The following is a 24,121-nucleotide window of genomic DNA, read 5'->3' on the forward strand; positions in this document are numbered from 1 at the left end:
CTGCTGGTGGTGCTGAGGTTTCCAAGAATAAGTATCCTTCGCTCACTTCTCCTCTCAAGAACCATCTCCTCCTCTTGCATAGCTTTTCATGATCAGATCCGTACCTGGCACAAATCTCTCATCCTGAGACCCAAGCCCATATAGGAAATAGGAACTATTTACTAAATGAGTCCCCGTAAGTGTTTCATTGGCACCTGGAACTCAGCATGCGCCACCTGAAACTCAAGTCTTCCCCATCAAGATTTATTTTCTGCTGTGTTTCCCACCACCTACACACTCAAATGGGAAAACAGCATCCACTTAAAAGGCCTTCCTTTAACACCCCACCTCCACCATCCACCATCAGTTTCTATCCATTCCACATGAGAAGCATCTCGTATGCTGGTTCTCCCCATCCTCTCTCCCTGGCCATTGCCATGATTCAGGCTTATACCACTCAGTGGGACTGCTGCTGCCAGCCTCTTCCTTGTTTCCCTACAACCAGGCTCTCCTGACTCCCACTGGGCCTGCACAGCTCCAGCCATAGGGCCTGCATGCTGGAAATCCTTGCCCTCTGGATAAAGTCCCATAGAGCTAGGACGTGAGACATGTTTCTCACAGACATGTTTCTCTAGCCATAATGTTAGGTGCTTACTTCATGTTCAATAAATATTTGTTGGATTAATTAACCTATCCTGGAATGATAAACTAATAGCCTTGCACAAGTGAGCAAATATATATTTATTGAACGTACAAATAGATGGTTGGATGTATACTTAATTCCCTTCTGATACGTGACTCTCTTCTCTCATGATGACTTTTAGAGGTGAAAGGCCACATTCCTTTGAGTCAAATGCAGTCAACAAGAGCTTTGCTAAGAGCAGACAGACGCGGAGTGTGGATGTTACCCTGATGCCCATTGATTGTGAGCTGTCTAGTTGGTCCTCTTGGACCACATGTGATCCCTGTCAGAAGAAAAGGGTAAGCAACCAGGCCTGGGACAGCTCTAAGCTTCCAGGAGACTTTGTCCCCAGCAAGATCGGCTGAGCCATTGCTAACAGCGCCTGGCACATAGTTGGCCCTCAATAAATGTCAGCTAACTTAATAAATGCATCCTTTCCTTCCGTGCTTCCAGGCAGCAATAAGTTCTTTCCTTTGGTTCTCCAGTGTTTTCCAAGCACACCCAGCCTTTCTCACTCTACTAACTTCCTAATTAGACTCTCTGCCTTGAACCTGTTCTTTCAATCAATCTTTCATCATGAAATAGGGGAAGCAATCACAGTGTATGTCTGAGTTGTCTTTGCCCACTTGGAAACCATTCACAATCTACCCATGACCCTTAGGATCAAGTCCAGGATCATGGTTTTCGATGATCCCTATGACCGAATCTAGCCTACATTTCCAGCACACTGGACCCTTGTATGACTCTGGCCTTCACTCTCTCTGGGCATTTCTTCATGCTGCTTTCTCAGGTAGGGTGACCTTTCCCACTTCCTTCCCTGGCGAACATCTACTCACAATTTGAAACTCTACTCAGGAGCTGCCTCTTTTGAGAAAGCTTTTTGACTCCTCCTCAGCCCTACCTCCAGTTGGATAAAGCAATCTTTTATGAGCTTCGATAGCTCCTTATTACCCTTGTATCATCACATTTATCACATCATGCCACTTATTTTTCACCTTCAATACACAGTGAACTTGTGAAGGCTGATTCAGTTCTGCATTTTCAACGTGTAGACCAATTTCTGGCACAGAATACGTTCTTCATAAATGTGTGGTGTTTAATCTTGTTCTGTTTTCTGATATCTCTATAGGGAAGGGAATGTTGTTGTTACACTTTCTGTTAAACAAATAGATAAACAGGAAATCAGAGCAGGTAAATGGCTTCTTGAGTTCATCTAGTAGTAAATGCAGACCTCAAACTCAGGCCACTGTCCAGTGTTCCTTTTCTACGGTTCTTCCGGTGAGTACACTCAATTTCTGCAATATCTGTCATTCGGCCTCCTTGGTCATAGAAGGGCTGACCCAGGATCCTAGCTCTGAGAACAACAGATATGCCAGAGAAAAGAGAACGGTTGCTATTTCCCCAGACCCTTGGGAAACCAAACCAGCCATGGGCTTAGACTCTAAAGAGGCTGTGGAAGTAAGCCCAGGACAATCACACAGTTAACTGGATCAATGGAGAGAGCCAAGGTGGATCATTCAGTTCCCAAACTAGGTTTTATTGCTGAAGTTATCAGCATTGATCCAATTATCTGGATAATTGCTTCATCTGCACCATAAACTAGGAAGGCTCAGCATGAGTCGGCCTGGCAGCCAGAGCTCCTCTCTCAGAGTCTGCTGCAGACGTTGCCTCAGCTGGTCATCATCCCCGTCTGCAGGGTCACTGGCTGGGGCTCAGCAAAGCCTCTCAAGTCAGATTGGGTGATGTATTTCCTGCACCACTTCCACACTCCTGGAGCCCACTTTGCCTTTGGAGCCTGGAGCTTTTTAGTCTTCTTTTTTTCACAGTGTTCTCTGCAAGCCTTGTCCCTGTCCTGACAGGCTCTGCCTTCCAGAAAGAATGACCCTGTACAAGTACCGAGGGCATAGGTGAATGGTTATCTACATTTCTTTTTTTGGATTTCCAAGGCCCAAGTATAGATGCCATGAAGGTAATGACTATGCCTCATTAATGTCATCCTGCAAAGCAGGGGCTGCTATCCTGGCTTGCCTCCTGTGTTCTTTTGTTTACTAAAATCTTGACTGCAACTAACATTTGGAAATCACCCAAATCTGATCACTTTCTTCCTCTGCAGCAGTTTCTCATTGCTCCAGGGTAAAATCCTGTAATCACTTTCCCAAGGCCTGGAGGCCCCTGTGGTATCTGCTCTTGTCTATGTCTCCCTCCCACTCTGGCCAGTCTCCTACTTGTGCTCTTCTCTCCAGCCACAGTGAATCTTTTTAATGTTTTCTGGAACACGAGACACCTTCTCTAGTCCTCTCAGCTTTGGTACAGGAATTTCCTCCACCCATATCACTCTTCTGTGCCCCACTCTCGCCAGTTCTTCACACCTGCCAGACATTCCTACTCAGCCATCAAGTTTCAGCTGAGGTGTCACTTAGTTCTTCCAAAGCCTTCCACTTGGGCTTCTCCTAAGTTTGCATGAGGGACTCCCGATGAGTGTACAGAGCACTCTGCCTCCCCTGTCATGGCACTCATTGCACTGTGCTGCAACTGCCTGGGGCCCAGCCCCAGCATCTGTGACCTCCTTGAGAACAGGCTAGAGGATACAATTACCAGTAAAACTGACCAAACAAGGAAGCAACAATAACACCTACCTTTTCAACACTGGGTGGCTCAATCAATCATTTTGGAATAAATGAATAAGATGGTAAGATATAGCAATATTGACTGCTAAAAAGCAATAATAAAGAAAAACAAGTCCAATAAATTGAATGCCTACTATATATCCAACAACATAATAAGATTATGTAATTTAAACTTCATAACTGAACATTTACATAATTCATGATCCCTATTTTACAGATAGGTAAATTGAGATTCATAAATATTAAGTAATTTGTCCAATATCACACGACTGTAAAGTATCAGAATCAGTTATAGCTCCAAAGCCCATGTTTTTGCATTTATAATATACTGATGCCTTCAGGAAAAAGGGGGAATACTTGAATCAACCAAGTGGAGTAATTAAGCTGAGAGATAATTTATTTTGTGTGTTGAACTGGCTACATGAGTCCATCTACTAACCTTTGACTCCAGAGCCCATGGAGTCAGCATGGGCTGACTTTCCCACATTCAGCAAATCTTGACTGATCACTGCAGAAGCAGAGATCAATGCCCAGGTCCCTGCCCTCAGAGAGCTCACAGACTAATTGAAGAAACCATCCAGCAAACAGCAAATCACAACATAGCTCCTTAAGTGTATATAATGGGGGGAGCACAAGGGGCTGGGGGAATGACAATCAGGCATTTCAGTGCTCTTGTGGAGCCCAAATCCTGGCTCAAGACCCATTTACACAGAGTATCCCTCAGCTCCTGAGATCTAAGGCTTTGCCCTTGGTTCACCTGGCTCCTCTCTGCTACAGTACAGGTATGCCTACTTGCTCCAGCCCTCTCAGTTCCATGGGGAACCGTGCAACTTCTCTGACAAGGAAGTCGAAGACTGTGTTACCAACAGACCATGCAGAAGTCAAGTGCGATGTGAAGGCTTTGTGTGTGCACAGACAGGTATAAATCAATGTAGGAGTAAGAGGGGAAAGCCTGAAATAAGGTAATGGTTCTTGATGACCAAGGGACAGGCCATGTCCAGTGCTCAAGATCAGGGTCATGGGGCAGCTCAGGAGGCCTCCTTGTCCTAAAATCTCTGACCTCCTTTCACATGCATTATTTTATAAAAATCACCTTATAATGTAGGTGTTATTATTATCCTCGTTATACACCTTAAAAAAATCGAGACTTGAAGAGGTCACGTCTTCATATAGCAGGTAAGTGGCAAAGCTTCTATTGGAAATTTGAGAATTCAGATTACATTCACTGACATTAAAGACACAAAAAGTATGTATGCTGGAGTCAGAAATCTTGGGTCAGGTCTTATTTTGACTTTGTGACTAGCAGAAGTCACTTAACCTTTCTGCATCTTGGCTCCCTCAACTGAAAATTAGGGGTGATGTGAATACCTTACAAGTCTGTGATAAGCATCAAGTGACATCATGGCTATGAGAGCTCTTTGTAGACTGTTGGCTCCCTTAGCTCTCTCAGAGGTCTGGGGTTAAGTAGAATGTGACAAAATCTAGAATGGTTACATAGGGCAGTTAGCATCATTTATTGCTGATCAATCTTTAGAAAGATATTTCCTGTCATTTGCATTTCTGCATCACTAAGTCCAAGATGATCCCTAATCCATGATATACCCAGTAAAAATTAGTGTTTATAAAAAGGAAGAAAAGAAAAAAGGACAGTTGGATAGATTGACAGAAGGAAGGAAGGTAGGAAGAAAGGAGTACACAAATGAATAATCACCTGCTGCAAAACTAAATAAACACAACTTTTCAATTCATTCAGAGAATCCAAGCAAACAGATGCTTCTGTATTTCTCCATCTCCAGCAAAAATGAGAGTATTTTGACCCACATTTTCTAGACGGAAGTTGCAATTCTCTACATTTACTGTACCCGTGTGGACTGTGCATGGGGATCTTTCAAGAAAGAGGGATTCTTAGAGCAATTTCTAGGGGTTATTGCAAATGCAAAATTCTATCCAATAAATCTGAGAGACTTTTTTAGAGTGTATCCATGCACTCATTATGGCCAGTGTTCCATGATTCTGACCAAAGCCATGATGGTTATTCAGGCAGTCTTTAGTTTAAATGTCTGGCAAGAAATATTTGAAGGCCAGATTGTTATTTTTCTGCTTTTAACACTCCAAGAACATTGGTTTAAAATGACCAGACATATCTGAGGAAGTAGGACTACCTGTCTTATGGTCTTTATCTCCCAACAATATACTAATAAGAAAGGAAATCAATCAGGAGGAAAAAGTTTAAAGGAAGCAAAAGGGATGCAAATAATTTTTCATAATCCAAATGACTATGTTGTTGAAGGCAGTGTGGTTTAGTGGGAAGAATTTGTGACTGGACAGTTAAAGGTTTCAATCCCCCTGCAAATATTTACTAGTTAATGTGCACTTGGCCCTCAAAAACACTAATAGTGCTGATAACACTTACACAGCACTTCCTAGGAGCCAGTACTGTTTTATTTACTCATTTAAATTTCGAACAATCTTATGGGATAGGTATGATGACTTTCCTATTTTACAGGTGAGTAAATTGAGGCAGAGAGGTTAAGTAACAAGAGAAAGGTGGCCCAGCTCACACAATTTACGGGACCCACCCATCCCACCCCCTCTTTCCAGCTCCAGGGAGAGAGAGTCAAACTGTCCTGCTGCTTTCTGGAATACAACACTGGCCTCTTCTGCTGAGGGAGGTGGCAATAGAGGAATAAACTGTTAGTGCCATAAGCAATCTATCTGGATACAGGATGACTAGTTAAAACGGGGCAGCATGCAAAGCCTGACAAAAGGTCTGGCACCTAGTGGGTGCTTATACTCTGTTAGTGCCTTTCTTGCCAACCATGTGGCTCTGGGTAATACTCTTTCTCCATTCTAGGAAGGTGTGTAAACCGCAGACTTCTTTGCAATGGGGACAATGACTGCGGAGACCAGTCAGATGAAGCAAACTGTAGAAGGATTTATAAAAAATGTCAGCATGAAATGGACCAATACTGGGGAATTGGCAGTCTGGCCAGTGGGTAAGTGACCATTTTTCTGTGGTGTAGATGGGAAGGCACAGCATTAAATGGAATTCTGGAGGATAGAGAATGAGAGAACTGATATAAACAGAGGTCCTCACTCACCTTTCTGAGAAAAGACTGTATTGTAAGTGACACTTCTGGTTGCTCTCTGAGGGCAGCTCCAAGTGGCTTCAGGAACACGTCCCATGGACAGACCTAGGCGTCAGGAGGGCTGGCTTGGAACACTGGGACAGAGCTGTGCATGTGTGGAAACCACACAGGCTGCTATGCGAGGGCCGGGGTAGGGAGGGGAGCCTTTATCTGAACACCTGCAGTGTGACAATGTTAGGTGCTTTCTACGCCTTACGTCTTGAATCCTATTGACAACTTGGCAGGCAGGTTTTATCCAGGTCTGTCCCTATCTCCCAGCATTGGTCCCTCCAGGAAGAGAGATCTCTAGTTAGACAGTGAAGGGATGGATTTCCAGTGCTTTTGGGGATCTCTGAGTTGGTCCTGTCCTCTGGCGAGGACAGAGGAGCAAGGTCAGAAGGGGCCACACTGGCCTGGCATGCACCTTACTTTCCTGCCATATTTTGCAGCTTCTTAGCCTGCAGGTGGAAGAGGGAGACCTTCCCCTCATATGCTTTAGGAATCATCGTATGAGACAGAGCCTGGGGAGGGGAACACTGACCCTGAATGGGATTTACCTTCATTCTAAAAAAACCCATCAAATCTCAATTTTTAAAGTTATCACTGGAGACTCTTCACGTGGGAGGCTTCTCTCAGGACTACCTTATAAGCTAGTTATTATAATCCCCACCTTGCAGATAAGGAAACTGAGGCCCAGAAAAGTTGAGTGAGTTCCAGGGTCACTCAGCTAGAGTGTGGGATAGCAGACACTCAAAGCCAGCAGTAGGGCCTGACAGGACCCTGTAGGAGGGAACAGGAGTGGCTCACTGGCCAGGGCACCTCGGGCAAGGCACTTATCTATGTGGAACTTTAGTTTTATCATCTGCAGGAGGAAGTTAATAACATGCTTCTTTCAAAGTGCTGTGAAGATTGAACAAGTGAATATGACTAATATACGAGGCGCTGGGCAGCTTGTGTGGTGGGAAGAATACAGATTCTGTTCTTGCTCTACTATCAGATTTCAAAGTCCAGTCCACCCATTGTTCCGGGCAGGGAGACTCTGGGTTAGTCAGTTACCCTCATGTTTCTCATCTGCAAAATGGGGATAATAATAATACTTACCTCCTAATGATTAATCCTTATAAGGATTAAATGAGCCATTATGTGTAAATTGATTAGGATGATGCCTCCACAAAGTCAGCACCACATTATAGTTGTTAAAGAAAATAAATATGTATACATTATTTTGATACATGGAATATGTCATGGGAAAGAGACCCCAGACAATTCTGGTGAGGAACAGAACCAAGGCCAATAAGTGGAAGCTGATAGGAGACAGAGACTCTTAATAAAAACAGAAATTTCAGTAGTTAGAGATGGTCAAGAATGGAAGCCTGCCTTAGGAGGCAGTGACAAATAATGTCTAAGCAGGGGCTGGATTCTTTTCCTCTCTAAAATGGAGATAACATCTATTGCACAGAGCTGCAGGGACACTAATGAGATGATGCATGTAGCTGCCCACTGCTGTGTTTGTCACCAGTTACACCCTCAGTAAACAGTAATTATTGTGAATAATATTGTAAATGCATTGTGATGAGGGTTGTACAGAAATTAAGAAAACTGCCACTTCAAACAGCACACAGTATAGTGAGGGTGACAAGTACATAAATAGCACATTTATCGCGGACCAATCAGTGTTTTAAGGACTTCATAAGCATGACACTTGTGATCCTCACAACATCCCCATGAGGGAGTATTTTCATGGTCCCTATTTGCATATGAGCAGACTGAGGCACAGAGGTAGTAAGTGGCCACCCAAGGTTTAATTGGCTTGCCCAAGGTCACCTGGGCAGTAAGGGGCAGAACAGAGATTGCATCTCAGACGTCTGGCTCCAAAGTCCACACACTTACCTATTATGCTACCCAACTCTCTCAAGGCAACGGTAGTAATACGGGACAATCAATGCACAACAGTGCGAGCACAGGGTGTTATGAGGGCCCCTAACCCAGCTGGGCTGCGGGCTTCAAGCACCACAAGTGTCAGTGAAACCTCTCACCACACTGGCAACAGAGCTCAATCTTGACAGACAAGTCAGAGATAAAACAGTGACTGGGTGGCAGGGCATTCTGGGTGTAGGGAAGTACCTACCACAGAAGGAGCTGAGTAGACTGGAGCAAGAGTAAGCCTCTTCACGTGGCTGGGGACTAGGGCATGTGGCTGTGGTTAAGATCGGCCAGAAATGAAGCTGGAAAGCTGATTTGGACCAGGTATCAAGGGCCTTGAAGACTGTGCCAAGGAATTTTTGTTTTCATTCAGTAGAGCCTGACAATCAAGATTAAGCAACCCCAAACCTTAACCTCTTCGCCATCTCTGTCTCTTCCTCACAGGATAAATTTGTTCACAAACAGTTTTGAGGGCCCAGTTCTTGATCACAGGTATTATGCAGGTGGATGCTCCCCGCATTACATCCTGAACACGAGGTTTAGGAAGCCCTACAATGTGGAAAGCTACACACCACAGGTAAGAGACAGCCAGGTAGCAGTGGAGGGAGCCCCAGCTGAGCACCCAGTTAGCAGGGTCCATGGCCCGGCCTGACAGCCTGCTAGCTGTATGACCTTGGACACATCTCCTTTTCTCTTTGAGCTTCAGTTTCTTCATATGTAAAAATGGGCAGTTCCTTTCTCCAGACATTGTGGTGGAGATGACATTCTGTATATAGTAACAGGAGGGTGGTTGTAGAGCAGTAATAATAGAAACCATAATATCAAAAGCTACCTTGAAGATAGAAATAAAGCTTAGGATTTGGAGTCACACTGACTTGGTGACTCTGCCACTTACCATCCATATAATCCTAAAGGCTATGAGTCTCTGTTTTCCTATCTTTAAACTGGGAGTTATGGAGGTCCCACCCTGCAGGGAGAGGATTAGTGAGATAATGTGTGTATTTAGCACAGCACCTGGCTTAATGGTGAGTCCATAGAAAATGTTAACTCTTGTTGCTGTTGTTATTGCATTCTTATCAAATCCATGCCTATTAAAAGCAGGCGTTACTCTAAGCATTTTACGAAATGCTCTACCAATGTAAGTCCCTATTATGATTGATGTACAAACTTAGAAACACATCTCACAGACAGTGGAGTTTAGAATAGCCCGCAGGACACACACACTTGATATCTGACGGGAACACACTGGGTTCCAGGACTGGCTCTGCCACAGGTCCCAATTTCACCTTAGGTTAAGTTCCTCTTCCACTCTGGGCCTCAGTTTTCTCATCTGTGAAACTGGGGGACGAGACTAGAGGATCTTGATGGTAATTTCCACTTCCAAAATTGCACCCTTTTTTCTAGCCGGGTGTGGTGGTGCATGTCTATTGTCCCAGCCACTCGGGAGGCTGAGGCAGGAGGATCACTTGAGCCCTGGAGATTGAGGCTACAGTGAGTCAAGGTCGTACCACTGCACTCCAGCATGGTGACAAAGCAAGATCCTGTCTTTAAAATGTATATATTGCACCATTTTGAAGGCAAGCTCCTCCTTACTCCTCCTTCCCTTCCTCCCCAACACATTTTTTAGCCAAGAAAGAACAAATTTAGCTTAGCGCCAAACACACTCTCCATCAGGGTGTCCAGTGCCATCCACAAAACCTCTACTTTCAAGGGAGGATTTCAGAGCAGCCATTACCATCCAGGTGCAAGTGGATCCTAACTCAGGCAGGACATACATGGTAAACGCTCCGGTCTCCATACCAACATTCTTTGAGTGCTGTGCCAGGTGCCATGCTGTGATTTACCAGTATAAGCCCAATCCTCAGAACAAGCCTGATGAAAGGGACCATTATTGCTTCCATTTTACACATGAAGAAACTGAGGCATGGAGAGGTCAAGGCGACAGTCCAAAGTCATCTGACTAGACAAGAGCAGAGATGCAGCGCATCTCAGCGGCCACGCTGCAGACCATGTCCGAACTGCTCCTCCTTCCCCTTGTAGCAGCTGAGCTGTTGCACCCTCCTCTGGGAATTACGGGCTGAATGGGCAGAAGCTGAAGCTGATGGGAGCTGTGGGCAGGGAGGTGACTCGAGACTGGTCACTCCAGGGCCCACAAGGCACTACCCTTGGCAGTTCCCCTACACACAAAGCCATGAATACTGGTTTTCGAGCAAGTGGCTCTCCTAAGTTCTCTCTAAGGTACTTTCCTGCCCTTGTCACTTGATCCTCCAGCCACTGCCTTAGACCAGACCCTCATCAACCATCACCTGCACTGCTCTTACAGCCTCCTCATGGGTTTGTCTCTCGGACTCCAAATTTTTCACTTCTGATCCAACCACCAGGTTGTCCCACATCATCTTCCTGAGGCTTGATCTACTTCCTCTGCTAGGTCATACTTGAATTAAGCCCAGATTTCAGGACAAGTAATTCAAAAGCCTATTCTGATGTCAGAACATCCTCTCACAACATCCCCTTTTTCTCCTCACTGTTTCAACTTCTCTTTGAACTGCACTGCTATCCTTGCAGTTCCTGGGGCACACCCTCCCCTTTCCCACCTCCATGCTTTTGCTTAAGCTGAGCCCACAGCCCAGAATGTTCCCCTGCATTTTTGCCAGTTGAAATCCAAATCAGAAACCAACCTCTAAGTTTCCACCCAAGGTATTGATCAGGTCTGTCTCTACTACTGAATCAAGAGCCTTGAGGTGGGGACACAAATCCGCCCTGATTTTTCTGTATCCAGAGCATCTAGTTCGGTATCCAGCACATAGTAGGAGTAGAGTGGCTGTCTTCTCACTGGTATTGAACTGATCTGAGTCAAATGAAATAAAAAACACTTTCTTTTTTCTTCTTTAGACCCAAGGCAAATACGAATTTATATTGAAAGAGTATGAATCGTACTCAGATTTTGAACGCAATGTCATAGAGAAAGTGGCAAGAAGGTCTAGTTTCGGTTTTGGTTTTAAAATATCTGGAATATTTGAACTTGGCATCAGCAGTCAAAATGATCGAGGCAAATACTATATTAGGAGAACCAAACGATTCTCTCATACTGTAAGTATGTCTTTGTTGCTTTTAAACATATATGTTGTCTTACTCCATTTTCTGCTGCTGTAACAGAACACCACAGAATGGATGATTTATAAAGAAAAGACATTTGCTTCGCTCACAGTTCTGGAGGCTGGGAAGTCCAAGATCAAGGCGCCACATCTGGTGAGGGCCTTCTTGCTGCATCATAACATGGTAGAAGGCATCACATGGTGAGGAAGTACATGCAGGAGACAGAAAAAAGGGAGCTGAACTTCATTCTTTTATCAGGAGCCCACTCCTGCAATAACTAACCCTCTCCTGAAACAACAGCATTAATCTATTCATGAGGGCAGAACCCTCATGACATGATAACCTCATAAAGGTGCCTCCTTTCAAAACTGTTACAATGGCAATTAAATTTCAACATGAGTTTTGAGGGGGACATTCCAGCTATAGCATATGGATCTTTTGGAAATGACATGCCCCAGATGTGTCTCTATTCCACATTAAACTAGTCCTAACAACCAATTATCTTTCTGTTGTCTTGAAATCTTCTCAAAAAAAAAAAAATAGCTAACTTACTTTTTAAGAGACCAGGCAGAGACAACCTTCTATAATTATTTTCTTTCATTTTCTAATAAACTTTTCCCTTAGGGTTTCAATAAGCTTAAGATGTAGCTTTGAAGACCAGAACTTCTCTGGAGACTTTTCAGCCCACAGGAATTTGACTTTTATCCCAGACATCCAGTTGAAATTCCTCTCTGGAATGTCACCCAAGACCTCTTCTCTGACTTCTTAGGGTGTTCAGTGGAGGTGACCAAACCATTGCTCTCCTGTTTCTCCTGCTTTCTTTCTGCTCCTTATCAGCTTCCTTCCTGGGTCTAATATTCCCATCTGTCCTTGTTTAATTCGTGGCCCTCTTCTCGATGTACTCTCCAATCTCCCCTGGCTGCCTGCCCTCTTCAACTCACTTCCTCTTTTACAGGGACAAGCTATGAGCCTTCATCACTGCTTCTAACCTCTCGGTTAAGCTTCAGACCTTCCCTATCCACTCTTCTGAGCATCTCACCTGGGCATCGTGCTGACACTCCAAGGCAATGTCTTCTTCCTAAATTTTCAATGGGTGTTAATGGCATATTCCCCTCTACTTTTCCAGGCTAAGAACTGAGCCAGAATCATATCTGGCTCTCACTTCTGCTTCATGTTCACATCTGTTGATTACCAAATCCTTTAGTATTACTATTCAGTATTTGTTTACACTAACTCCTATTACCTCTTAATTAATCCAGTTTCTTTCATCTCTTACTGTGCCCAACTAAATAGTTTCTCTGTCTCCTAGCTTGCCCCTTCACACGCATGAAGAAATGTTTCTATGATACTAATCTGATCATATCATCTGCTTCCTGTTGCTTACTCCCTACCCTTTTCCTTCTCTCCTTCTCTCCCTTCCAGCTCCCTGATTCAAATTGCCAGTTATAGGATGCTAGCATTGGGCCAGGCACTATCCTAGAGACAGACTAGGGATCTGTAGTCTCTAGGGTAATATTCTTGCCTTCAGGTTCACAGTGCAGTGTAGTAGGAGTAGCAAACATGAAAGCCAATATATTATTCCTTTTTTTTTTTTTTTTTTTGAGACAGAGTCTTGCTCTGTTGCCCAGGCTGGAGTGCAGTGGCATGATCTCAGCTCACTTCAACCTCCGCCTACCGGGTTCAAGCGATTCTCCTGCCTCAGCCTCCCCAGCAGCTGGGACTACAGGCACGTGCTACCGTGCTCGGCCAATTTTTTTGTATTTTTAGTAGAAATGGGGCTTCACCATGTTAACCAGGATAGTCTTGACCTACTGACCTCATGATCTGCCCGCCTTGGCCTCCCAAAGTGCTGGGATCACAGGCATGAGCCACCACTCCTGGCCATATTATTCTTAATTATATCAGTTATAATACAACATGGCATATGCTATAAAGGAAATGCAAACAAGTACAATGCAATCCTAGAAAAGGGAGTGCCAGGGTGCATCTGGGACCTTGAGGTTGTTATCAGATTGGAGGCAATGGCAAAGTAGAAATTTAAAAGATAAGTAGGTATATGTCGGGCAGACAAGGGAGAAAATAACATTTCAGGGAGAAGGAACAGCATGTACAAAATAATATGAAAGAGAATGTCAGGCTTGGGGAACAGTAAAAAGTTGGTTGAATGCTGACATACGTGGCTGGTAGAAAGTAGTAAAGTATGAAGTCCTTGCCCATGCCTATGGCCTGAATGGTATTGCCTAGGTTTTCTTGTAGGATTTTAATGGTTTTAGGTCTAACATTTAAGTCTTTAATCCATCTTGAATTAATTTTTGTATAAGGTGTAAGGAAGGGATCCAGTTTCAGCTTTCTACATATGGCTAGCCAGTTTTCCCAGCACCATTTATTAAATAGGGAATCCTTTCCCCATTTCTTGTTTTTGTCAGGTTTGTCAAAGATCAAATAGTTGTAGATATGCGGCATCATTTCTGAGGGCTCTGTTCTGTTCCATTGATCTATATCTCTGTTGTGGTAGCAGTACACACCGCATGTTCTCACTCATAGGTGGGAATTGAACAATGAGAACTCATGGACACAGGAAGGGGAACATCACATTCCGGGTACTGTTGTGGGGTGGGGGGTGGGGGGGCGGGGACAGCATTAGGAGATATACCTAATGCTAAATGACGAGCTAATGGGTGCAGGAAATCAACATGGCACATGGATACATATGTAACAAACCTGCACATTGTGCACATGTACCCTAAAACCTAAAGTATAATAAAAAAAAAAAAAAAAGAAAGTAGTAAAGTATGGAGAGGAAAACTTCAGGGGTGTAGCAGCTGAAGCCAGAGAGACTACTGGAGGACAAATTGTGATGATCTTATACTCAGAGTAGGGGAGCTGATTTTATTCTGAAGGCAACAGCAAGCCATGCAAGGTTTTGCTTTAAGCCAAGAGGAGCATTGTCATAATACAATCTGAATTTTAGGATGTCAACTCTGATTGGGGCATTGAAGGAGGCAAAAGAAAGGAAGGAGATTAGGGAGGAGGCTTTTATAATAATGCAAACAAAATGAGATGCAACCTAAAATATCCAGAAAAATAATGAACAGAGTACCTAGTGACTGCTTGTTTAAGAAGGGTAAGGGAGAAGGAAGAGGGTCATAGGTCACTGAGGCAGGCCTAGAATGGGGCGAGAGCAAGCTAGGAGACAAAATGAGGCCCCAGGGCAATAGGCACCAGCCCAGCTGGCATGGCTTTGTAGAGCTGAAGGATTTAGGATTAGGCTGAACGTATCTCACAGGCATTTGCCACCTTCCTCTTTTTCTCTGTCTATACAGCAGTGTAGGGAATGCTCACCTAGGGTTGTACTAACACTTTCTAGATGTTTATACTTCATCTGGCATCACCAGCTTTCGGTCTATTCCATACATGGAGAGTCACCAAACTTTTTCTGTAAAGGTCCAGATAGTAAATATTTTAGGCTTTGTGAGACTGCAAGGTCTCTGTTGCAACTATTCAACACTGCCATTGGAGTGTGACACCAGTTGTAAACCATATGTAAATAAATGGATGCAGTTGTGTTCCGATAAAACTTTATTTACAAGTATAGGTACTGGGCTTGGTACGAGGCTGTATTTTGCTGACTCCTGCCGTACACTGTCATAGCTGGTTTTCCTAAAGCACCACTTTTACTTTCTTGTGCAGCTTTTTTTCAGAGTTTACAAGGCATCAGCAAAGCAGGCACTTTTGCAGGTTAGCAAACCCCATGTCCCATCAGAGAGGTCCCATGCCCTCCAGCTGCTCCCTGCCATGCCTGCTTTTGTTACGCTTCCCAGTCCTTATTCTCTACAGTAAGTAAGTGAGTTAAGGGCAAGCTCTTCCAAGCTGAACAGGATGTCAGAATATTTATAAGCATTGAAAGCTTGTCAAAGAGGCTGTCTTCCCTCAAGTATCCTAAAGGAATCATAAGAGTGATGACCCCGGGCCAAGAACATCGGATGGTATTTGTAAAGTTCATCTTCTCGTTCCAGATTCCTAACTTTAAAGGTCTGGTTTTCCCATGTTGGTATTTCATTTAGAAAAGCGTATTTCTGCATGCACGCTCTGACCTTGAAGTAGCACATTACAAGCTGAAATCCAGAAGCCTCATGCTCCATTACGAGTTCCTTCAGAGAGTTAAGCGGCTGCCCCTGGAGTACAGCTACGGGGAATACAGAGATCTCTTCCGTGATTTTGGGACCCACTACATCACAGAGGCTGTGCTTGGGGGCATTTATGAATACACCCTCGTTATGAACAAAGAGGCCATGGAGAGAGGAGGTATACTGCCCAAGGGACCATGGCTTTCTAAAAGCTGGGGGAAGAGTTGAACTTGTAGTTTTCTTTCTACCTTCCTGGCTACACCTTCACAGTGTCATTTGCAGATTCCTCTTCCTCCTCTTTTTGATTGACAATGTCAGTCCTCCTCTGCCTAGCTCCCTAGGCCATTCTCTTCTCTACAGCTTTTCTCTCTATGCAATTGTACCCAATCCCATGGTTCTGAATACCTTCAGCATGCAGATAACTCCTGGATCTCTTCTTGGATCCATCCTGGATCTCTTCCTGCACCCAAGAGTTTATGTCGAAATGTTTCTTTGATGTCTGCATGTGAAGGTGTAACAACTCTCACCAGTGAACATGTGCCCAAAGAGAACTTTTGACTTTCTTTCTCCAATGTGTTTCTTCTATAGCCATCCACATCTCAGAAACGGTTCCACCATCCAACCAGTGGCTCAAGCCATAAAACTAGCAATCCACCTTGATTATTTTTCTTTTCTTCAAATCTATTGCTTTTTCTTTTCTTCAGATCCATCAGCTCTACCTCCAAATTATATTTTCTATTTTTCCTATTACCACCATAGGCTCACCCCATGACCAGACCTTCACATTCAAAATTTTATGTGGATGTGAATCAAGTATGAATCTTGGAAGAGGTAGATTCTGATTCAGTAGGTTTGGAGTGAGGCCTGAGAGTGCATTTCTAACAAGCTTTGGAGTGATCCTGATGCTGCTGGCCGATAGGCCATACTTTACATAGCAAGGTCTCAGATTATTACTGTGGTCTCCAAAATAATATTCCACCCCCATCCCTCCCCTGTAATTCATCTTCATAGAGATATCCCAGCTCTTTCCAATTCCAGTCAACTGCAAGTCTGCTGCTTTCCAACCCAATATCCTTTCCTATGACATGGCACTTGTTGAGTTAAGCAAACTGCTGTAGGTCACACAGATTGCAGTGGTGGAGCCAGGGCTTGATTACCAGTCCATGTACTTGCAAGAGCACACATGGTACACAATGTAAATTTTTACAGTGTGGCCTCAGTCTTGTCAAAATCAGAGGTAACTTCCTGCATAAAAATGATCTCAAAAGTGCTTTCCACTGTTCCTCAAACTGCTTCCCATAAAAGGGCTTAATCATTAAATAAGTTGGGAAAACACATAATAGATTCCACTCTCAAAGTTTCACGAATGTACTCCAATAAAATGACCTCTCCACCTATTTTGATGCAACATTTGTCACACTTTCTTGACCACGAAGTTCCTTTTCTCATAACATCTGCTACCATCTCACAGGATTCATGTTTCAAGAAATGCACTTCGGGAAAAACTGATCTATACCAACATTGCTAGACAGCCCTGGTGATCAAGGTTGCTCTTTTCTCCCTGAACTGGCCTCAGAGTGCTTGGAGAGGTGCTTATAAGTCACATCTGGAATTTCAGCAAGACCAGAGGAGGAGGATGCCTCAGGGAGAATTAGGGAGGAAGAAGTAGGAAACAGTCCAAAAATGAAGAAGAAATCAGGGAAATTTGCCCCGTCTCTTTGCCAGATACTATGCCTTACTTTTTATAGGCATTTTCTCAACTAATTAATTAACACACTTTTTCTACCTTATCAAAGATTGGAGAAGGGTGGGTCAGGGAGGGCAGGCAGATTGTAACAGTCTCTGTACTCACTGGATCTATCCCTAGAGAATCAATAAGGCGATCAAATTTTTAGAAAATGACTCTGCGCACTTCCCCTCTTTCGAAGTCTGCAAAAATCCTCAGAGAGCGTTGCAGGGAGGCTGAAAGGGGAAGTTGGGCCTGAGCTCTATGAGGTCCTGCCCTGGTGCCAGTTGCTGCCTGCATTTCTTATTATCAGGCTGGTGACCTATTTATTTGAACCCGAGTCCTTGTGACATCCAACAAGGGCTAGGCCTCTGGACTCGATCATAGGAAAAGGGACAGAGTGAATTACCTTTTACGTCATGGACCTTTTTCCTTGCTTTCTTCAGATTATACTCTTAACAACGTCCATGCCTGTGCCAAAAATGATTTTAAAATTGGTGGTGCCATTGAAGAGGTCTACGTCAGGCTGGGTGTGTCCATAGGCAAATGCAGAGGTATTCTGAATGAAATAAAAGGTGAGTGACAGGGGCTTGTGACTTCCACACTTAAATGTTTATCCTCCTAGCGCCTCCGGTGATTACAACACCTCCCTCCCTTTTTGAGACAAATACTATCCCAACTTCTATGCCAAGTATGTCCTTCTGTTTTTTATAGTTTTACCACCTAACATATCGCTAACTAACATGACTTAGTGTTGCTTATTTTTGAACTTTATATGAATGGAATATAATCCTTCCAGTCGTGTGTTTTCCATTCAACATAATGTTTTTGTGTATAACTATAGTTAGTTCACTTCTATCGCTGCATACTATTTTGTTGAATATACCACTTTTTCTTTGTCCATTCTACTATTGATGAACACTTGAATTATCTCCTCTTTCAAACAATTATAATTGATGCTGCTCTGAACATCTTACATAGTTATCTGGTACACGCATACAAGTGTCTTTCCAGAGAATACACATAGGACTGTAATTGCTGGGTTTCAGAGGGTGTGCTTTTTCTATTTGACTAGATAGTACTAAGCTGTTTTCTAAAATGGCTGTACCAATTTATACTCCTGTTGGCAGTAAATGAGGACTCCTCCCCCACGCCAGCTTTTTTTTTTTTTTTTTTTTTGAGACAGAGTCTTACTCTGTCGCCCAGGCTGGAGTGCAATGGCGTGATCTTGGCTCAGTGCAATCTCCACCTTCCGGGCTCAGGCAATCCTCTCACCTCAGCCTCCTGAGTAGCTGGGACCACAGGTGCATGCCACCATGCTCGGCTAATTATTATTATTTATTTTATTTTATTTTTTATAGAGACGGGGTTTTGCCATGTTGCCCAGGCGGGTCTCAAACTCTTAGGCTCAAGCCATCTACAAGCCTCGGTACACCCAAAGTGCTGAAATTACAGGCATGAACCACCATGCCTGGCGGAGACGCCCTCCTACTTTTTAATGCTGCTCAGGTATTGCAGGCTCAGACTTGAGGAGCTGTTTTATACCAGTTCTTTTTTTTTTTTTTGAGATGGAATCTCACTCTGTCACCCAGGCTGGAATGCAGTGGTATGATCTCAGCTCACTGCAACCACTGCCTCCCTGGTTCAAGGGATTCTTCTGCCTCAGCCTCCCAAAAGCTGGGACTACAGGCATGTGCCACCATGCCCAGCTAATATTTGTATTTTTCGTAGAGACAGGGTTTCGCCATATTGGCCAGGCTGGTCTCAAACTCCTGACCTCAAGTGATCCACCCACCTCGGCCTCCCAAAGTGCTGGGATTACAGACGTGAGCCATCACGCTGGGCTGTTTTACACCAGTTCTTTTGGCAGTGGGGACGTAGACACATTAGAATAGAAATAACTCACTGACATGATTGAGGGCTTTCTGGGCAACTCCATAAGTCAAAATAATAATTGCTTTATAGTGGCCACTGTTTAGTAAGTGTCAACTACATACTTAGCACAGCCTTTATAAATTTTCCCACAATTGTCATCTCACACAAAGAAGTGAGACAACTTAAGGCCTGGACAGGGCTGTCTGGTAAGTACCTTCATCTCTCCCAGATTTCTTATCTGCACAGTGAGGATTATACAGCTACTATTTTGCAGTGAAGATTAAATGCATTCATACATGTACAGCACTTAGATTAGTGACTGACACATAAATAATAATTATTAGCTGTTAATATGCTATTTATTCTTTACATGGATGCAGAGTATCCACTTTATAGATGAGAACAAAAAAGAAATCTCATACTGTATAAATGATTTGTCCCGAACCACAAGGCTAGACAAAGTCAGAGCTGGACTCATGCCTGGTCAAGGTGTGTAGGGTGAGTGGAGGAGAGGATGAACTCAGTTTCCACCAGGTGAGCTCCTCTACACTCTACCTGCAGGAGCCAGTTTGGAGAGAGGAAAGTTATTTGACCAAGGAACAGTGGCTATGAAACCAGACATACCTTGTTTAAAATTTATGTTTATCAGCTACTAGCTGTGTAGGCCTTGGCAAGTCACTTAACAATTCCAGGTATGTGTTTCATAATTTGTGAAGTAGAGCTAATAATGCTGGGCTCCTAAAATTGCTGTCTGGTAAAAGAAAATATCATAGCCTGTCTATCTCTCTCTCTATTTACCTATCTACCTGTCTGTGTGTCTGTCTGTCTATTATCTATCTATCTATCTATCATCTATCTATCATCTATCTATCTACTATCTATTATCTGTCTACTATCTATTATCTATCTATCTACTATTATCTATCTATCTATATATCTATCTATCTACTGTCTATTATCTATCTACTATTATCTATCTATCTGTCTATCTATCTACTGTCTATTGTCTACTATCTATCTATCTACTGTCTATTATCTATCTACTATCTATTATCTATCTATCTACTGTCTATTATCTATCTACTATCTATTATCTATCTATCTATCTATCTATCTATCATCTATCTTTCTACCAATCTATTATCTATCTCCTATCACCTACCTATCTACCTACTTACCTATCATCTATCTTCCTATCTACTCTCCTATCTACCTACCTATTTACCAGTCTATTATCTACCTATCTACCTACCTATTATCTATTTATTTATCTATCTCATCTAGCTATCATCTATCTTCCATAAACTTACTCAGTAACTAGCACTTACAGCTGCTCAAGATAAATGTCTTTTTCTTGTCCTGCCCTCAATTTGTATTGCCTATGGCTGAGTGAGTTTCCCTTTGCCCCATGCACCATGACCTGCCCTGTAGGCAAGGAAGTGTTTGGTCTACCCACATCTCTCAGACAAGTTCAGTGAATATGATGTACCCAAATTGTTGGTTGGGTTGCAGTAAATTCTAGGGGGCAAAGGGATATCTTCTGTGACCTGCTAGCTCTCTGTGTCCATTCCAGACAGAAACAAGAGGGACACCATGGTGGAGGACTTGGTGGTCCTGGTACGAGGAGGGGCAAGTGAGCACATCACCACCCTGGCATACCAGGAGCTGCCGACGGCGGACCTGATGCAGGAGTGGGGAGATGCTGTGCAGTACAACCCAGCCATCATCAAAGTTAAGGTACACAACGCTGCTCTACCCATCCTTTCCTCCACCCAGAAAATAGCTTCTGAGTACCTACCATGAGCCAAGGTATAAAATGCAGAGATCACTAAGATCCAGGCCCTAATTTTGAGACACATATACAATAGTAGAAAATATATTTGAAATAAATAAATTATAACACACTGCTCAGTACTACCTAGAGACCCTCAATTCCCTCTCACTTGGGCCCCATGTTGCTAAAGGAAACTAACAATCAGCTTTAATTCTAGCTTGCTCCTTCTTCTTCTTCTTTTCTAGAGACAGGGTCTTGCCCTGTTACCCAGGCTAGGGTTCAGTGGCATGATCTTGGCTGACTGCAGACTCCAACTCCTGGGCTCAAGTGATCCTCCTGCCTCAACCTCCTAAGTAGCCAGGGTTACAGGTGCATGACACCACACCTGGCTAATTAATTTTTTTTTTTTTAGAAATGGGGTCTTGCTATGTTGCCCAGGTTGGTCTTGAACTCCTGACCTCAAGTAATCCTGCCACTTTTGCCTCCCAAAGTGCTGGGATTATAGGTGTGAGCTACTGTGCCTGGCCTCTAGCCTCTCTAGTGAAATAAAAGAAATATTAATTTATTAAAAATTTAATCAATTAAATTTAATCAATTAAATTAATATTCCTTTTATTTCATTAGAGAATCACTCATTTAGTCATTTGGTCATTTATTCATTTAAACATTATGCATTCAACCAACAAATAGTTGCTAAATTCCTGCTATGCTACAGGAAGTAAGGTACTAGGGGAAAATAGAGGAAAATGCAAAGACAAAACATATGGTCTACGAGGAATAGTAAGATACACACACACGTAACATCTTACAGGACAGGATAAGACATCACAACAACTAACATGTCTTGAGCACCTAATACATTCATGACCCTCTTTAGAAATGTTTCTTCATCTAACATCTAGAAATGTTATTTTATGTAATCCCCACACTGGTCTGCAATTTAATTATTCTTATCTCCATATTGTGGTTGACAAAAATCAAGGGCTAAAGAAGTTGTATCCATCTTTGGCTGCTCAAGAGTCTATTCGGTTCAAACAAAAGACTTCGACTTCTTGACTCCCCTCTAGACTTTCCTGTGGGTTTGATGAATAAAAAATAATGATCCTAACCACTTGTCACCCAAACTAGAGGAGTTTTACAATGTTAAACTAAAAAGATGTTTGTTAGACCAGGACTGTCATACACATCATCAATGGTAGGTCCTTTCCTGTGTGGACTTTTGCACAGTGCCCATAGCACGTCTTAACACCATGCTCTTCTTGCCAATGTCTGTACAGTCATTATGGGCTAGTACCTACTCGCTGGAGATCCCACCTTGCAGTCAAGCTGGAGGGTTGAGGGGCTGGTGCTCTGATGACAGACTCTGCAGTCCCCAGCCTGCTGATTTCTTTATTTGCATGTCAAATACATAGTTTCTGCAGAACAAGAAGGCTGCCATTCAAACCCTCTCCTTTGCACTTATTCAGCAGTGGCACTTAGGGTACCGATGCTGGCAAACATGAAAAGGATAAAATCGGCTAAGCGGCAGGAGCTTCTGAGAAATCTGGGCTTGGCTGATGCCATGGTGACATTGGTCGGCATCACAGCTGGTCATGGGAGAGAACAGAGTTCAAGGGAAAATAGAGCCCTAGCCTTTATCTCTTTTTCCTGAGATATCTTACCTGAATCTTTTTTAAAAAACTGAGAACCAAATGAATGCCCTGGTTACTCAGATCAGTTGAATGTGCCTACCTGGGCACTGGGAATGTCAAATGCCAAGCGTGTGATGTGATGTGGGATGTAGTAGAGAATCAGAGATGTTTTGGGAGTGTTGCAGGAGTGGAGGAGGCAGGAGTGTTGACGGCTTTCACACACCTCTGTACCTTCCCACCCTGAGTTGGAAATATACACTCTGGGCATCCCACTCTCACATGCATTTTTTTCTGGCAAGAGGGAACTGCAGATGGCTTCACATTATGTCAGAAAAATTCTCCGCAAAGCCCGCTTACCAGGTAGCTGGAGTGGCAATTGATTTCAGGACAGCAGAGCCCAGTAGACAAGCAATTTCTAGATGCAATAGTTTCAGCCAAGGCTTAATTATGTAAACCAGTCTTCAAGATCAAGGCCTAAAACATGATTTCTATAGAACAGGTAGGCAGGGAAGGAGACCACAGAGGAACCCATTCTTAATGTTTAGTGGTAAACTTTAGACATAGGTAGCTCTTTGTTCAAAGAAGACTTAAGAGACAGCAATGGACATAAAAAGAGATCTTGAACACAAAAGATTGAAATTATGTTCATGATATAGGAAATAATGATGTCTAAAAACCAGAAAAATAGAAGTAGATTTTAGAATACATTTTCTGTGATTATCATACAATTCAAGGAAATGAAGAATTTATGGAATAAAAGCTGAGGTGTTTAGACACTAATCAGATGAAAAGGCAAGTGGCTGAATACAGGAAACCAAACATACAATAACAGAATTAAAGCCCACATTGGAAGCTATAAAGGACGGAACTGACACTGCAGAAAATCAAGACAGTGATGTGGAAGGTGTTATAAACATGTTCTTATAAGGCAGACGCAAGAGACAGGGAGATTAAAACAATGGCAGAAAAGAAATATGATAGACAGAGAGTACAGGAGTAGAAAGCTTAAAACACAGAGACTTCTTCCTAAGAAAGAGACAAGATTAAATGTGAAAATACATTAATCAAAAATATAAGAAGAGAATCTTCCCTGAGCTGATAATGCAGAATGAACAGCTCATTGAAAGCTAAGCCAAAGTACTGAAAACAAAACAAAACTGAAACACAGCCTGGTGAAAATGTCTACTTTTAGGAACAAATATATCCTACAGGAATAAAAGTCAAACTGGTCCTAGAATTCTTTGCAGTGTGAAATGCTTGAAGAAAATGGAGCAACAACTGAGGAGTCTTGAAGAAAAAACTTGTGACCTAGTGAAATGGTCATTAATGGGTGAAGAATTCCAAAGAGATTTTAGATAGTAAAGGAGTCACGTAAAAAGTTGCTAGATTTGGCAAATGAAAACACAGGAAGTTTAGTTAAATTTGAATTTCAGATAAATAAGGAATAATTTTTTAGTGTAAGTATCTCCCCAATATTGCATGGGATATACTTAAACTAAAAAAAATTAATTGTTTTTTAATCTCATTTTAAAATATAACTGAATGGCCTGTCT

At 42.9% G+C, this 24,121-nt stretch overlaps 1 protein-coding gene across 1 annotated transcript in view; it reads left to right on the plus strand.

Moving 5' to 3' along the window:
• The window catches only part of C8B (complement C8 beta chain), a 37,446-nt gene that overhangs the window by 4,886 nt on the left and 8,439 nt on the right, over positions 1–24,121 (plus strand). Inside the window, exons 2-9 of the mRNA XM_032136320.2 lie at positions 804–960; positions 4,066–4,207; positions 6,143–6,284; positions 8,784–8,916; positions 11,232–11,429; positions 15,500–15,740; positions 17,735–17,863; positions 20,737–20,900. Coding sequence (XP_031992211.1) covers positions 804–960; positions 4,066–4,207; positions 6,143–6,284; positions 8,784–8,916; positions 11,232–11,429; positions 15,500–15,740; positions 17,735–17,863; positions 20,737–20,900 — 1,306 coding nt within the window. The remainder of the gene's footprint in view (positions 1–803; positions 961–4,065; positions 4,208–6,142; positions 6,285–8,783; positions 8,917–11,231; positions 11,430–15,499; positions 15,741–17,734; positions 17,864–20,736; positions 20,901–24,121) is intronic.

This window comes from Hylobates moloch, unplaced genomic scaffold (assembly GCF_009828535.3).
Source record: "Hylobates moloch isolate HMO894 unplaced genomic scaffold, HMol_V3 SCAFFOLD_18, whole genome shotgun sequence".
Classification (NCBI taxonomy): Eukaryota; Metazoa; Chordata; class Mammalia; order Primates; family Hylobatidae; genus Hylobates; species Hylobates moloch.